A 17,608-nucleotide genomic window follows, 5' to 3' on the forward strand; every position below is an offset into this window, starting at 1 on the left:
TCGGACCGGGATGAGAATCGAACTATAACTCTGAGAACTCTGTGTCCTGAGAGTGGAGGGAAAGGGTCAGGGAGATATGGAGGGAAAAATTAAAACTGTTGCTGCAATAATACGGGAAGTAATGAAGGAATGTGGGAAACGCGGCGTGTGAAGTGTGAGGAGCGGAGTCACCGGGTCAGGTGAGAGGCTCTCCACCCGTCACGTGACCCGTTTTGCCGCGGATCCGCACCATCTGCAAGTTTATTTCTGAGGCCCCGCCCACCGTCCTGATGACTCGCTGACGACATCGCGCATGCTCAGTCCTGCATGGGCAGTGTTTCTTCGTTCTTCGTTCAGGCATGTTGGCGGTGGGATGGGATCAGGAGGGGGTCCTTGCCCCCTGCGGTGGGGAGCCGGAGACGGATTATTCTGTGCGGGACAACACCAACATTCGGTGAGTATTGAAGCCGGTCCGGAGCGGAGAGGTCTGATGTTGGGCAGTGAGTCCCTTTACCTTTCCCGAACTCAAACAAGAGAAAATCTGCAGATGCTGGAAATGCGAGCAACGCACACAAAATGCTGGAGGAACTCAGCAGACCGGGCAGCATCTAGGGGAAGAATACAGTCGACATTAGCGGCCGAAACCCTTCGGCAGGACTGGAGAATAAAAGGTGGGGGTGGGGAGGGAGAGAGAAACACAAGGTGATCGGTGAAACCTGAAGGGGGAGGGGATGAAGTTTCCCGAACTGGCGGCCTCGCCTCGCTTCCTTCACAGAAACTGCCGGGGTCGGTCCGGGTTGTGAGACATTCACACAGAACCGTCTGAGATGAGCCGCCGCTCGGCCCCTGTTGTTCTGGTCCTATTAGCAGGGTGACGTAAAACATGTTTCTATTTTGTTACTGACAGAGAATGGCTGAAATGGTTGCCACAAGAGGACACGGGTTTAAGGTGCTGGGGAGTAAGTACAGAGGAGATGTTAGGGGTAAGTTTTTCACTCAGAGAGTGGTGAGTGTGTGGAATGGGTTGCCGGCAACGGGGGTGGAGGCGGATACAATAGGGTCTTTTAAGCGACTTTTGGATAGGTACATGGAGCTTAGAAAAATAGAGGGCTGTAGGTAAGCCTAGTAATTTCTAAGGTAGGGACGTTTTCAGCACAATTTTGTGGGCCGAAGGGCCTGTATTGTGCTGTAGATTTTCTATGTTTCTATGTTAATGACATAAATATATTTCTATATTGTTAATCACACAGAATCGTAGAATTTCTGTTCCGTGTGATATCTGACTGTACTTGCCTGTGATGCTGCCACAAGTCAGTGTTTCTCTGTACCTGTACCTTCCCGTACTTGTACACTTGGCAATAAATTCAACAGGAACTGGGAAAACTCATCAAATTTGAGAGGTGATGATCGTATTGGCACCTATGCAGGTCAAATGTAAAGAGACCCTTAACAGTATGGATGAACAGAGGGATCTTGGAGTCCATCTTCATCACTCCCTGAAAGTGGCTTCACAGTTTGGTCAGATAGTCAAGAAGGCAAATAGCATGGTTGCCTTTAGTAGTCGAGGCATTGAGTTCAAAAAATCAGGAGCTTCATAAAACTGCATTTTGTCAACATCTGGAATATGTCATGCAGTTCTGGTTGCCTCATTCTGGAAAGGGTTCGATGGCTTTGCAGAGAGCACGGAAGAGGTTTACCAGGATACTGCCTGGATTAGAGGGCATGAGCTATAACGAGAGGCTGGACAAACTTGTGTTGTTTTCTCCAGAGCGGCGCAGGCTGGGGCAAGACTGGATGGATGCTTATAAGATTGCAAGAAGCATAGATAGAGTAGATAAACAATATTTTTCCCCAGAAGGTTGAAATATCTAACACCAGAGGCCTTGAGTTTAAAGTGAGAGGGGATAATTTTCATTGAGATGTGAGAAGCAAGGTCTTTTATGCAGAGTGTGTTAAGTTCCTGGAATGCGCTGCTTGCGGTAGTGGTAGCGGCAGATGCATTGGAGACTTTTAAGGGACTTTTAGATAGGCACATGTTTAGATAGGCACTTTATCCCTCTCCCCACAACTGTCCCTTAACTGCTCGGTAATTCCCATGCTTTTTAAAAAAATTACATTCACCCTGGAATGATTTTAGTCTCCTGGAAATTGACCTGTGCACGGGCGCTTGTTTCATGCTAGTTAGCAGAACAGTAAAGAAACCACAGTTTTTTTCCCCCCCACTAATTTATTCTGATACCAATTTGCCTCTTATTCCTGGGAATTTGTGCAGCATCGTGTTGCTAACAATGTTCACAAGGAGTTTGCAAGTGGAGTTCAGAATGCTGGTCGTATCTTAAACCCAACAAATGCTGATGAAAAACTTGGAGACAGTGGACATGGAGAGGATTTTTCCATTAGACGTAGAGTCTGGGGTCTGACAGTAGAGGCTCAGAATAAAGATGCTTCACTTTAAAACTGAGATGAGAAAAATATCTTAAGATAATAGACGGTTAATCTGTGGAATTCGTTGGCACAGATGGCGGTGGAGGCTGTCATTGAGTATATTTATGCAGAGATTAATTTCTTATTGCTAAGTACCATCAGTTACAGGACGAGGGCAGGGATATGGCATTGGGGGAAAAATCAGTCATGGTTGAATGGTGGAGCAAACTCGATAGACCAAAGCACATAATTCTGCTCCGATATCTTATATCTTACCATGACTGAACGATGATTCCTTCATATCCTATATGAAGTTTGGTGAAGTGCGAGGGACAATTACAGATTTATTCACAGAGATATTTGCCTTCAACATTGAAATTTCAGTGAGTTTAGTTTTTAGGGACATCGTGCAGAAATGTTCTGTTCTTCTTTGTATTTTTAACCTGCTTCATCAACTCTCTGGTTAATGTTAAACCTGCGGTGAGCTATTAATTGGAAGAAAAGCACATAACTAAAATAGAACCACAACTGAAGATGAGGGAACAGCAACAAGTGAACCGACCAGAGGACTGAGAGCATCAACTGTAGAGAACCCCTCTGACTCGGAGATTCCAGTGATTCAGTCAGGAGAAAGTTTGGTGAGTCTCATTTACTCAAACACTGGTCCTTTAGACAGCATATGTCTGTACAAGGGAAGGTACGAAATAGTTGGAGTGAGACTCAATGTGCCCAGAAGTACCAGTTATACCTCTGTCAGACCCAGTTGCAATCACCCCAGAACTGCTAATGTGCTGTCAGCAGCCCAGCTCTTAAAAGCCACTCCAACTCCTTCAGTGCTTGCTCATTTCAAGATCTTGCATCTTCTGAAGCAGCTTTTGGTCAGTTTTGATGTTTCTTTGCTTGGCTGTGTTATGTCACAATCATCTCAAAATGCATTGACAATTTGTCTCTTTATAAGATGCCTGAAATGCTTCGAGCTGTCCTGGTTTCAGAAATGTGGAATTACCATGAAGTACAGCAACATGCTATTGTTTCATCCGATTGTTGCAAGCTGCAATGATTTACTTACCTTCGCGTATATCATTCTGCAAGCCTCTGCTGAGAACCAACCATTTTCGGCAAAGTGTTGAACAGCGAACAGTTAGAAAATATAATTACTTTAAAATATTGAGCAGTTGGTGTTCTTTTCTTGAAGGGTCAGTTATAATGCCACCACAATCTCTACAGCTAACACTTGCAGAACCCTGAGATGTAGTACACCTGGCCCAGATGAGATACATAAATGCGAACCTTCTAAAGACAAGTACCTTCTCTTTAGAACCTCTTTACAGGGAAGAGATGGGAATTTGATTGGTAAAAGAGATACATGGCTGTGGAAGGTCAATGGGAAGAAATTGTTCAACTATTGAATAGTGGAATTGTGGCAAATTCACTCTTGAAGGGATTAACTATTTCCTTCAGATATCTGAAGCAACTTTCTGAGCAGTTCCATTGGGAACCCGGTACTATTGGCCACACCGCACTGTCTGTACAGTTCCGAATACAGTGCAAAGGAAGTGGAGGTGGATTCTATCCATATTGCTGATATAAGGAGTTGATGTGTTCATTTCATTGCCTGTTTCTCAGACCTGATGGGGGTCACCGCATGCCATGATGTTTTATTTCTTTTTTCAGAATGAATGCTGTAGTTCAAAGAAGAGTTAGTACATTGATAGCTGGTTTGTATGAATTCCTTTGTCAGGAAGTATCTCTGAGTTTTCGTTTGTTTTCGCTGAATTGGAAGAATTAGAGTTGACTCTAACTGATGTGTTATTAGTGGATGAATGGAGAAAATGCCTGTATTTGTGGTATTAGGTAAACATGGAGACTTGGCTGTATTTGATAATAATTGGATAAACGAGTTGAGCGCTTGCTTGGAACACAACATCAAGCGGGATCTTGACAGGAGTGTGGAGAATATGATTGCTACTGCAGGGGGAGATGAAACAGTTTTTTGCCAATGTGATTAATTCCGCTGAGCACAGATCCTTGACAGGAAATGTTCTTGCAGGCGGACGCAGAGTCTGGCAGCTCAGCTGACAGTTCAGCATATAGAATGATGGAACAGGATCGAGCGGCCGAATGTCCTGCTACTAATCCAATATTGCAGCATCAGGCTCAGACAAAAAGGAGACAAAGTGAATTTAAATTACAGCCATTTCCCATCACTGACTGATGAGAACCAGTTGAAGTATCTGTAAAATAAAGGCGATGTAAGGCAAATTCAAAGTAATTTCATGATTGCTGCTCTGCCATGGTAACTTGTTTCCAGTAATTGAGCAATAAACTGAAGGAGAAGGGCACATTTCTCCTGCTGTCGACTTTGACCGGTTGTTATCCCTGGGAGATGGTAATCTCAACACAGCTGTTCCCCAACTGGCCCATTTCTCTTATGATCCAACGGCAGACGACTGTTGGAAATGACTTTCTAAAAAAGCTGAACTTGAGGTGACAGCATCTCCAGGCAGCTGCTGCACAGTTAAATCTGGAGAAAGGAAGTGTGCAGTGTTAAATGCAAAAGATTTAACAGCACCCTTCCTTCTACTATCTATGTGCCATAAACCCACAGCGACCTTTGCCCTTAGCTGGTGCTGCGGTTTATAGTCTGGCGATAAACTGATTCTAAGGTGAACAATGAATCAGACTGGACAGATAAACTGAACCTGGATGCGGGGTATGATTCCACTCTGGAGCAGAACAAATTTTAGAGAGAAAGGTAACCATTGCAAAGGTGTACTGAAGTAGTAATTCTGGCCTGATCCACATGTTAGGAAGACATTTGAGCAAAATGAGTCTCTGTGTGGTTTAACACAAGCATTGTGGAACAAGGTGTGCCGTTACATGCAGAATAGACAAGTTCAGGATTATGAGCGTGTTATCAACTGAACATTGCTCAGGGTGTGTTCACTTACTGTTAGGGCCAATAAAATTCAGATGCTCGGATTCGCTGAGAACAGAGTCAGGAGTCCGGCACCAGGTGAGAACAGGGTTTGGTGTTTCAATAAGCCCACCTGTCACGGCAACCATAGCATTGCAACCATATCAATATTGACTTTAAAATCGCGCGGCTTTAGGGTCTGTGTGCTTCATTATTCACTGCACATTTTTTTAGTAAAGACAAGGTAGATCAGACAGTGATATTTATATTAAAAAATATTGTGGTTATTCTCACTGGCCAAAGACAAAAAAAAAGCCAATTCTATACTCATTGGCCACTTTAGTGTGTACCCCTGTACCTAATAATGTGGCCACTGAGTGCATGTCCGGGGGCTTCTGCTGCTGTTCCCCATCCACTTCAATGCTGACCACTGACTACCGTCCACTTCAATGCTGACCACTGACTACCATCCGCGTCAATGCTGACCACTGACTACCATCCGCTTCAATGCTGACCACTGACTACCGTCCGCGTCAATGCTGACCACTGACTACCGTCCACTTCAATGCTGACCACTGACTACCGTCCGATTCAATGCTGACCACTGCACTACCGTCCACTTCCGTGCCGACCACTGACTACCGTCCGCTTCCGTGCTGACCACTGCGTTACCGTCCGGTTCAATGCTGACCACTGCGCTACCGTCCGCTTCAGTGCCGACCACTGACTACCGTCCGCTTCAATGCCGACCACTGACTACCGTCCGCTTCAATGCTGATCACTGCGCTACCGTCCGCTTCAATGCTGACCACTGACTACCGTCCACTTCAATGCTGACCACTGCACTACCGTCCGCTTCAATGCCGACCACTGCACTACCGTCCGCTTCAATGCTGACCACTGACTACCGTCCGCTTCAATGCTGACCACTGACTACCGTCCGCTTCAATGCTGGCCACTACGATACCGCGCCACCACATTTATCAACCTCAGCTTCTTTTCATTGACTTAGTAGAAATACAGGTAGAATGATTTTACCCTCGGGTACTGGATGAATGGGGGCATTTGACTGTATTCGCTAGTATTGAAAGGAGATTTACTAGAATGTTACCTGGGTTTCAGCACCTAAGTTACAGAGAAAGGTTGAACAAGTTAGGTCTTTATACTTTGGAGCGTAGAAGGTTGAGGGGGGACGATAGAGGTATTTAAAATTATGAGGAGGATGGATAGAGTTGACGTGGATAGGCTTTTTCCATTGAGAGTAGGGGAAATTCAAACAAGAGGACATGAGTTGTGAGTTAAGGGGCAAAAGTTTAGGGGTAACACGAGGGGGAACTTCTTTACTCAGGGAGTGGTAGCTGTGTGGAACGAGCTTCCAGTAGAAGTGGTAGAGGCAGGTTCGGTATTGTCATTTAAACTAAAATTGGATAGGTATATGGACAGGAAAGGAATGGAGGGTTACGGGCTGTGTGCAGGTCAATGGGACTAATTGAGAGGAAGCGTTCGGCACGGACTAGAAGGGCCGAGATGGCCTGTTTCTGTGCTGTAATTGTTATATGGTTATTAAAAAATCACGGGAGTTGAATGTAGTCACTATTATTTAGATGGAGAGGAGATTTTATAAATATATATATTATAAATGAATTGAGCCCTTACTGGATACATTGAATAATAAGTGGAGTCCGGGCAGGAATGTGGAGAACAAGTTTGCTGCTGTAGGGATAGCTGAAACTGGCGAAGATACATGAGGTTATTGTTATGAGGTGGAAATTCCGTGCGTTTGGAATTCTCGTCCTCAAAGGGAAAGAGAAGGAGAGTTTTTTTTTCAATGTGTTTAATTCTGCAGACACAGATTCTCTACAGACAAGGGAGTGAAGTGTTGCAGACAGTCGCAGGGATGTGCCACTGAGATCACAGTCCAGCTGTGATCATAGAGAATGGTGGATCAGGAATGTCCTGTTACTCATTCAACACTCTAACAAATAAGAGACCCAGTGAATTTAATGTCTGGTGTTTTTGCATCATTCTCTTCAGAGAATGATTTGAATGCGAGTGCACAAGGCTTGGCCAGTAAGTTCGCGGATGACACAAAGTTAGTAGACGGTGCTCACCGTGAAGATTATCGGAGCTTATAGGTGATCTAAGTGGGCAGGAGTGGTAAATAGATTGCAAAACCCACTACGGTTTCATGCAGAGGTTAGTGATTATGTAGAGGGAACTGCCAGGGGAAGTATATGAGGCAGGCACAATTGTCTAATTACAGAAGTAGTTGGGATGTGTGGATGGAGTGAGGAAGCCAAGAGAAAAAATGGACCCATCATAGGAAACTGGGGCCATCTCGGTGGTCACTGTGGTTGGCATTGTCTCATTGGGCTGAAGGGTTTGTATCAGTGCTCTGTTGATCTGTGACTCTATCAATAGGAAGCGTCAGATATCACTGGAACGGGGAAGGGTTGGCCCTCTAAGCCAACTGCTGCTCTGATACAGGGGATAGACCTATTGCCATATTTTTAGTCATACTCTCTCTGACTCACCATCTGCTTGTTGTGTAATTCACAGAATCACCAACAGGTGGAGCTTCCCTGCACTGGAAACAAAGTGTAAACAAGTCGATGACTATTAGCAATCTTCAGTCAGAATCAGAATGGCTACAGGTATGTTCACTCAGATCTTTATAATTAACCTTATGTCCTGTTAGTTAAGATGAAGAAACTTGCACAGATGTTAACAGGGCACAGAAAAGTATCATCCTGCAGGGCCATTGATCCTACTGGTATTGCGGCCTTGAGTAATTGATCAACGTAACAGTTGCAGCTCAGGGACCTGTCACCGGTAATGGTGAAATCACTCCGCTCGCCATGCAAAGCTTCAGTTGTGTAAAAGGAGCAGGACGTCCTGAATTAGGTGGTGGTGAGTGAAACACAGGAATGCAACAGTAGGCTTTTAGGTTATATAAAAGTCAAGAGTCAGGGTCTGTTTTGCCTCCAGAGAGGTACTGATGTGTGAGACATCTCCAACTTTCATTAATAAAACTCAGTGCCAGCTGATAGGAACTTTTCCGCAATTTCAGAAATTGTGTGATAACACAGCATTTCATGCTTTGGACAGGCAGCTATCAAACCCCCCCCCCCCCCCCGGTTTTCTTGGCTGCTGCGGAAAGGAGATGAGGGGAGTTTACGAAATGTATTTTTTGTAGCCGAGCCGAGAACATTGCCAGCGTTGGGAATGGCAAAGGATCAGGAGACGACACTGTAGATATGTAGATATACTTGTGGTTTGTTTCAGTGTTTTACTACCCCAATGAATGTCTGCGCTGTTGACAAATGGTGAATTTGGTTTCTCAAAAAAAAAGTTTTTAAGACGTTGAATGCTGAAATGCCACAGGAAAAATAAAACAGCTGGAGACAAACATAGAATCAAATAAGGAATCGGGTCAATATAATGTTATCGGTGTGTAGGAATAAAATGAATCCCACTGCATTTCAAGATGGGATCTAGAGCGGGTAACACACACACACACACACACACACACACACACACACACACACACACACACACACACACACACACACACACACACACAATGATGGAAGAACTCAGCAGGTCAGGCAGCAACTATGGAGGGAAATGAATAATCTAAGTCTGAGCTGAGACTCTGAATCAGAAAATGTGCTCATCCAATCCAATCTCTTGTCATTGAAATGTTCAATTTGCAATCTCTCGGGTGCTAATACATCCTTCCTCAGGTATTATTACAAGATCCGCACACGCTATTCCAACTGATCCAACCAATAGTTTATAACCTTGTCACAAGATCTCCCTGCACCTATATTCTGCGCTGCAGCTAATAACAGCAAACATTCTGTTGACTCCACACATTGTATACCTGGAAACTTTAGGGTTCAAAGTTAATTGAATTTATTATCAATGTACATATAGACACCACAAAAAATACTGAGGTTATTTTCTTGCGGGCAAGCCAGCCACCTGGATACAAAACTGGCTAGGAGGAAGGAATACAAAGGTTAATAATTGGTGGGCTATTCAGTTTGGAGGCTTATGACCTGTAGTGTGGATGGGCACAAGGTCTATTGTTTGCTCCTTATTTTAAAGATCAGGTAGGTAAAGTTGTTAATATTGTTTGGAAGTTTGCAGGTGTCAGCAATATTGGTGGTAGAACGGACAGTGAAGGGGGTTATGTAAATTTACAAGGGGTCTGAGATGTACGTGAAAAGTGCACCAAAGAATAGGTTCATTTTGTAAAGTTAAAGAGAGCAGGAGATGCATAGCAAATAGTTGTTTTTCACCCAGTGGTGTGGACAGTTTGTTGCACAGTGAATGAAGTATGTGTGATCAAACGGATAGGACAGTCTGTAATCCAGTGGCTCATCTGTGTGTGACACAGGCGATTGGACAGCGTGTAACCCAGGGATTTTTCTGCTTGTGGAAAATACACTCAGTAATATTACCCGGTATCACCTGACGCTGTTCCCTTTAGATTCCCTGGTCATCAGCACCAAGTTAGTGATCAGTATTACTGTGTCTATCCTGTTCTTTTTCTGGGAGTGCATGTGTCCTGTCACCGGCTTATCAGAATCAGTAACTAGTAGGACGTGCAGTTCACGTTCACCAGCTCGGTCCCAATCCAAATCTGGTCAGCCAGAGTTTCGGCTCAGTTGTACCCACCCATTGTGAATCCTTGTTCTGCTCAGCTCTAAATCACTCCAGTATAACCTGCAATTCATCATTTATTTCAGGTGGGAAATGGTTCTGGACAGCAGTCAAGAGATTCTTCCCAGGCAATGCATCGATGGAAGATAATCAGGACACGGGAAGCAAGGTACCAAAGCAGCGTCGGATTGAGAGCGGTGTCCCAGGCGGATGCAGTCCAGCCGCAGAGAAAGCCGAACAAAATCAGCCCAGACACAGAGGTATCAGGGACACTGATCCGTACTCTGGAACCAGCACAAGTGGGGTCACTGTCTGTGATCTTGGAAGCTCATTAAAGACGGAATTGTCAAATCCCCAACAAGGAGCGGGTGAGTGAAATATGAGGGTGATGTGTTCGCAGAATGCGGCAGGGAGGAGAACATAAAAACATAAGAGCATAAGAAATAGGAGCGGGGTAAGGCCATCCAGCCCATCGAGCCTGCCCCGACATTCTATTAGATCATGGCTGATCTGTCTGTAAACTCAGCTCCATCAACCAGCGTTTTCCCCTGAACACTTAATTCCCTTACTATGTAAAAATCTATCTAACTCTATCTTAAATATATTTAGTGAGGAAGCCTCAACTGCTTCACTGGGCAGAGAATTCCACAGATTCACCACTCTTTGGGAAAAAAGTTTCTCCTCATCTCTTTCCTAAATCTTCTCCCCTGAATCTTAAGGCAATGTCCGCTAGTTCTAGGCTCACCGACAAATGGAAACAACTTTCCTACTTCTGTCTTATCTATCCCTTTCAAATTTTTGTATGTTCCTATAAGATCCCCTCTCATTCTTCTGAATTCCAGAATATAGTCCCAGGCAACTCAATCTCTCCTCATAGATTAACCCCTTCATTTCTGGAATCAATCTGGAGAACCTCCTCTGCACTGCCTCCAAAGCCAGTATATCCTTCCTCAAGTATAGAGAGCAGAACTGCACGCAGTGCTCCAGGTGCGGCCTCACCAGTACCCTGTATAGTTGTAGCATGAGCTCCCTGCTCTTGAATTCAATCCCTCTAGGAATGAAGACCAACGTTCTGTTTGCTTTCTCAATAACCTGTTGTACCTGCAAGCCAACTTTTTGCGATTCATGAACAAGCACTCCCAAGTCCTTTTGCACAACAGCATGCTGTAATCTTTCACTATTTAAATAATATCTGCTCTTCTATTATTCCTTCCAAAGTGGATGATATTGCATTCAGCATTGTTATATTCCATCTGCCAGACATTGACCTACTCTCTTAACCTATCTATATCCCTCTGCAGACTCTCCACATCCTCTGTACAATTTGCTTTTCTACTCAGTTTTGTGTCATCAGCAAATTTTGCTACGCTACACTCAGTCCACTCTTTCAAAACATCAATGTGAATGGTAAACATCTGTGGGCCCAGCACCGACCCCTGCAGCAACCCACTCACCACAGACTGCCAACTGGAAAAACACCCATTTATATCAACTCTCTGCCTTCTGTTGGTTAACCAATCCACTATCCATGCCAATACACTTCCTCCAACTCCATGCATCCGTATCTTATTCTTAAGTCTCTTGTGCGGCAACTTATCGAACGCCTTCTGGAAATACAAGTATACGACATCCACCTGTCCCCCCGTCTTTTGCTACATCCTTTTTCAAAAAGTGATATGACATTTGTTGTCTTCCAATCGGGAGGGTAAGTGTGAGGTCTTATTGGAGGGTAGGTCAGAGGGGAGGGGAAATGTGTGGGACTGGTATATGTGATGTAGTGGTGTACCTGTTACCCCACTACTGGAAATGTGTATTAGAAAATATGGAGCTGTACAAATGAAGAGTGCATTTCCGGTATGTGAATTAAGGGACACCTGGATGGATAGAGTATCTCTGGGAAGTGAATAGCATTGGCATCCCCATCATGTATTGCCCATCCTAAATTGAACCGAATGAGGGGGTGGCGTGGAGGGGTTGATTTCTTGCAAATGTGGTCCTTCTGGTAAAGTAACTCCCAGAGCGTTGTTGGGTTGGCTTTAAGGCTAGTGTTGGAGTTTGGGAGAAAATCTGTGTTTGTAGCTGAAGGCAGGAGTTTCGAGACGTGATGTGAGTGCTGTAAAAGCGGTGGAGAAGAGGCATATTTGGGTTGGTGCCCACTTCCTCCTTTTTATATTCGCAGACTCAGAGTCTACAATCTCTGACATCCTGGCAGAGGGGGCTGAATATCGACTATACCAACTGACAAAATTCTACAGGGACAGACTGAAACAAGCGATAGAAGAAGGTGTTGAAAGACTCAGTTGGATGTTGAGACAGGAGGGGCATTTCACTGCACAGGAACATGGGGTGAGTCTATTTAATGTATCGTCACTGGTATCAGAGGGAAAAGTGATCAAAATTAATCTCCGACATGTTCTAACATTTCTACATGGCCAACGAGATCCCTGAATTGTCTGCAGAAGATCTGGCCTCAGCTGTAAAACCTGGTAAGTTGTGGAGCATTGGGAACTACAGTTTCAGTGTCACATTTTCCTCTCGCACCGGTATTTATCAGTGGGGTATAAGAACAGTAGCTGTATATCTGGACTGTTGGAAAGGCATTCAGACTACAATTCAATCCTCATCTCATCAGGGCTGTCAGTCAAATTCAGTTGACCCACTGGCTTCACTGCAGTCAGTGAGGGAAGGAGGGAGGGAAAGCTGCCAATCACACCTGCTCTGCTGTCCATCTGAGTTCCCATACAAATGGGTGGCTGACCATTCAAAGAGTCATAGAGAAGTACTGCACCAGCTATATCATGCCGAACCATTTAAACTGCCTACTCCCAGCAACCTCCAAACAGACCACAGCCCTCCATACCACTACCATCCATATCCATATCGAAACTTCCCTTAAACGTCGAGATCCACCTGGCTTGCTCCACTTTCATTGACCGCTTGTTCCACACTTTCACGACCATCTGAGTGAAAAGGTACCTCCTTGTGTTCCCCTTGAACATTTTGTTTTAACCCATGACCTCTAGTCGTAGTCTAACCGAACGTTAGTGGTGAAAGCCTGCTTGCGTTTAACGTATCTGTAAACATCTATCAAATCTCCCCTCAGTCCTCTATGCTGCAAAGTATTATGAGCGAATTCATTTAGTATTTCCTTATAATTCATGCCCTCCAGTCCCAGTAATATCTCGGTCAACTTTCCCTATGCACCTTCAATCTTATTTGCATCTTTCCTGCAGATAGATGACCTAAACTGCACACAGTCCTCCAAATTAGGCCTCACCGGCGTCTTATACAACCTCAATATGGCATCCCAACTCTGTAATCAATATTTTGATTTATGAAGGCCAGAGTTCCAAAAGATGATTTACGAACTATCTACTTGTGCCGCCTGTTTCAATGATTTATGTCCCTCTATTTCCAGATCCCTTTCTTCTACCACGTTCTTCAGTGCCTGGCCATTCAGTGTGCAAGACTTACCCTGGCTGGTCCTCACAAAGTGCAACACCACAATTGACTGCATTAAATTCCATCTGCCATTACTCAGCCCATGTTTCCGGCTGGTCCAGATGCCACTGAAAGCTCTAGTGTTCCTCGGTGTCCACTGTAGTACCAGTCTTTGTGTCCTCCGCAAAATCTGCAGAACCAGTTAACTGCATTATTACACAGATCATTGATATTGTCTGCAAACAATAACAGACCCAGTACCAATCACTGCGGCACTCCACTCGTCACAGGTCTCCGGTCAGAGAGGCAAATATCTGCTACCACTCTCTGGCTTCCCCCATGAAGCCAAAATCTTATCATTTTATTAACACATCTTGAATGCTGAGTGACTGAACTTCCTTGACCGACCTCCTATGTGGGACCTTGTCATGTGCATTGCTAAAGTTCATGTAGACAACATCCATGTCTTGCCTTCAGCAACTTTCTGGGTAACTTGCTTGAAAAAATCTATGTGTTTTTTTTTCTAAGAACCCTACACTTCGTGATTTTTTATAAATGACCTGGAATAGGAAGTGGAGGGATGGGTTAGTAGGTTTGCTGATGACACAAAGGTTGGGAGTTTTGTGAATAGTGTGCAGGGCTGTCAGAGGTTACACAGGACACTGATAGGATGCAAAACTGGGCTGAAAAGTGGCAGATGGAGTTCAACCCAGATAAGTGTGAGCTGGTTCATTTTGGTAGGTCAATAATGATGGCAAAATATAGCTTTAAGGATAAGACTCCTGGCAGTGTGACGGATCAGAGGGATCTTGAGGTCCGATCTGTGCCTCTGTGAAGGCATACAGTGCTTGACCTTCAAATTGATTTTAAGAGCTGAGAGTTAATGCTGCAGCTATATAGGACCCTGGTCAGACCCCACTTGGAGTACTGTGCTCAATTCTGTTCGCCTCACTATGCGAGGGACGTGGAATCCATAGAAAGGGTGCAGAGAAGGTTTACAAGGACACTGCCTGGATTGGGGAGCATGTCTTAAGAAGATAGGTTGAGTGAACTCGGCCGTTTCTCTTAGAGTAATAGAGGATGAGAGGTGACCTGATAGGGATGTACAAGATAATGAGAAGCTTTGATCGTGTGGGTAGTCAAAGGCTTTTCCCCAGGGCTGAAACAGCTAGCACGAAAGGGCATAGTTTTAAGGTGCTTGGAAGTAGGTACAGAGATGTCAGGGGTAAGTTTTTTTTTCCACAGAGAGTGGTGAGTGTGTGGGATGGGCTGCCAGTGGCTTTGGGGGAGGCAGAAGTGATAGGGTCTCTTAAGAAACTCCTGGATGGCTACATGGAGCTTAGAAAAATAGAGTGTTATAGGTAAAGCCTAGGTAGTTCTAAGGTAGGAACGTGTTCGGCACAGCTTTGCGGGCCGAAGGGCCTGTATTGTGCTGTATGTTTACCATGTTTCTATCCGTTAGACATGACCTGCCACACATGAAGCCATGCTGACTATTCCCAATCACTCCACGTCTATCTAAGTACCAATATATTCCATCCCTTGGAATACCTTCCAGTAAATTTCCCACGACTGGTGTCAGGCTCATCAACCTATAATTCCCTGGGTTATTTTTAGATCCTTTCTGAAACAGCAGAACAACTTTTTTAGGTTATGAGGACACTCAGTCCTCGTTTATTGTCATTTAGAAATGCATGCATATATTAAGAAATGATACAATGTTCCTCCAGAGTGATATCACAAAAGAAACAGACAAAACAAAGACTCACACTGACAAAACCACATAATTATAACATATAGCTACAGCAGTGCAAAGCAATACCATGATTTGATAAAAGCAGACCATGGGCACGGTTAAAAAAAAGTCTCAAGTCCCGATCGATTCCAATAGTCCCGATATCAGGCAGCAGAAAGGGAGAAACTCTCCCTGCTATAAACCTCCAGGCACCAACAACTGATGCATTGGAAGCACCCGACCCCAGCAGACTCTGAGTCTGTCCGAAAACATCGAGCCTCCGACCAGCCCCTCTGATACAGCCTCCCAAGTGCCATCCTCTGCCGAGGGCCTCCGATCTCATCCCGGCCGCCGAAACAAGCAAAGCCGAGGTCTCGGAGGCCTTCTCCTCCGGAGATTCCTAACCGCCCAGTAGCAGTGGCAGCGAAGCGGGCATTTCAGAAGTTTCTCCAGATGTTCCTCCGCGCTCTCACATCTATCTCCATCAAATCAGAATTGTGCACGGTAACCTACTTAACAAATAACAGATATCGTTCACTGGAGAGACCACGCGCGCTGTGTCGCGCCACCATTTTCTCCTCCCTCCAACTTTGATTATCCTCTAATCCTTTGCTTCTTCTGCTATCTCTAAGGATGATTTTATTATCTCTGCCCAGGCCGTGGCAATGTGTACACTTGCCTCCCACAAGCAACACCTAGTCAGGCCTTCAGGATTCACCTCAAAATAGCAGACACCTTATCTATAATGTGTATAGATCTTATGAAGTTGATGCAGTTTGGCCTCACTTCAAAATACTTTGTCCGTCTCCTGAGTATATATAAATGCAAAGAATGCATTTAAAATCTCCCCCATCTCCTTTGGTTCCATGCATGAATTACCATTCTGGTATTCCAAAGGACCAATTTTGACCCCTGCAATCCTTTTGCTCTTAACATGTATGAGGAATCCCTTGATATTTGGAATCACCTTGTCTGCTCAAGGAACCTAGTGCCTTATTTTGGCCCTCCTGATATCCTGATTAAGTGCAATCTTGCATTTTTTCATGCTGACACAACTGTATTTCTATGTTGTATTGACTGTTGTACATACTACTTATTATGACAACAAACACCAGAAAATCTGCAGATGCTGGAAATTCAAGCAACACACACAAAATGCTGCTGGAACACAGCAGGCCGGGCAGCATCTATAGGGAGAAGTACAGTCAACGTTCGGGTCCAGACCCTTCGGCAGGACTAAGAGTCTCGACCCGAAACATCGACAGAGCTTCTAACTATAGATGCCGCCTGTCCTGCTGCGTTCCACCAGCATTTGGTGTGTGTTGCTACTTATTATCAATTACTTCAAGCTACACATTGCACATTTAGATGGATACGTAACGCAAAGATTTTTACTCCTCTAGTATATTAAGAATGTAAGTAGTAAAGTCAATTCATTCGATTCATGTCATGGATGCCACACAAAACATGACTGTAAGGGCAGGACAGGGGCTGCATGTCTCTCGTTTAAGGGAATCCTTTCATTACTGTGAAGATGTGAGTTAGGAGTGCGATGGTGCCGCCGGCATTTGCCTCGGCATGTTACCCCTGCAACAGCTGAAACTGAGCATCACACAGGGTGGATGGTTCTGGCATCAAGTTAATGAATATTATGTATCCTTTTGCTCCGTCAGGAACTGCCTGCAGTTTGTGCAGAAGTTCAGCAGCACTGATTGCATCTCCCAAACCTGCAAATCCATCAAACCATAGCTAGGCAGTGGAAATGTTGCTCACTGCCACCTGGCGCATCCACTTCAAGTCTCAGCTCACCCTGACTTTGGGAAATCTCACCGTTCCTTCATCAGCACCGGGAATTCATCCTGGAGATCCCCGCTCATGGCTGCGTGATTTATCTTCATCAGCAGTTATAAACTGTTACTCCTCAATGGACAAATAGGGATGAAGAGTCAACAGTGGGTTTGTAATGGCAGTTATTTAACATGCATTTTCAGATATGATTCCCACCCTTATCTGTTCCAGGCCATGCTGAATGCCTTTTAATCTGAATGTGGCTGTTCTGATTACCTGCATTTCAGCTTCTGAGAATTCAATTTTCTCCCAATGTGTCTGAGATTCGGTCACAAAATCCATTTTTTTTGCCGCCTCAGTCCCCCCTCTCTTTTGCTTTTGTTGTTACATGCTGGTTTACTCTGCGTTGTTTCCGCATAATTGTGTTAATGCAGACCCTATCAGGAACGTCCCTGGAAATTTTTTCTTTGGATGAAAAATAACATTCATAGAAGTCTTTGCTGCACTAATCCTCAAACCTATGGCTAAATATGTGGTGTAGGTTTTATTTCAGCAGTTGTTGTGCCAGAAGAAACATCTAACATGTCAGACATAAATTCTTAAATTTATTCAATTCTTATTAAAGCAACAGGAGCTTACAGGATCATGTAAAA

At 44.5% G+C, this 17,608-nt stretch overlaps 1 protein-coding gene across 3 annotated transcripts in view; it reads left to right on the forward strand.

Annotated features, from left to right (window-relative positions):
• The first annotated feature begins 329 nt into the window (after window positions 1-329).
• The window catches only part of LOC140720354 (NACHT, LRR and PYD domains-containing protein 3-like), a 36,870-nt gene continuing 19,591 nt past the window's right edge, over window positions 330-17,608 (forward strand). For 2 of the 3 annotated variants that reach the window (XR_012097169.1, XM_073035217.1), the window contains exons 1-4: window positions 330-433; window positions 7,880-7,974; window positions 10,078-10,359; window positions 12,171-12,337. Coding sequence is in view for 2 of the 3 variants with exons in the window: in XM_073035217.1 (XP_072891318.1) it covers window positions 7,965-7,974; window positions 10,078-10,359; window positions 12,171-12,337 (459 nt within the window). In the remaining variant the exon portion in view is untranslated. Of the gene's footprint in view, window positions 434-7,879; window positions 7,975-10,077; window positions 10,360-12,170; window positions 12,338-16,840; window positions 17,124-17,608 lie in introns of those variants that run through there. The other variant, XM_073035218.1, reaches the window with a different exon arrangement.

This window comes from Hemitrygon akajei, unplaced genomic scaffold (genome assembly GCF_048418815.1).
Source record: "Hemitrygon akajei unplaced genomic scaffold, sHemAka1.3 Scf000041, whole genome shotgun sequence".
NCBI classification, from domain to species: domain Eukaryota; kingdom Metazoa; phylum Chordata; class Chondrichthyes; order Myliobatiformes; family Dasyatidae; genus Hemitrygon; species Hemitrygon akajei.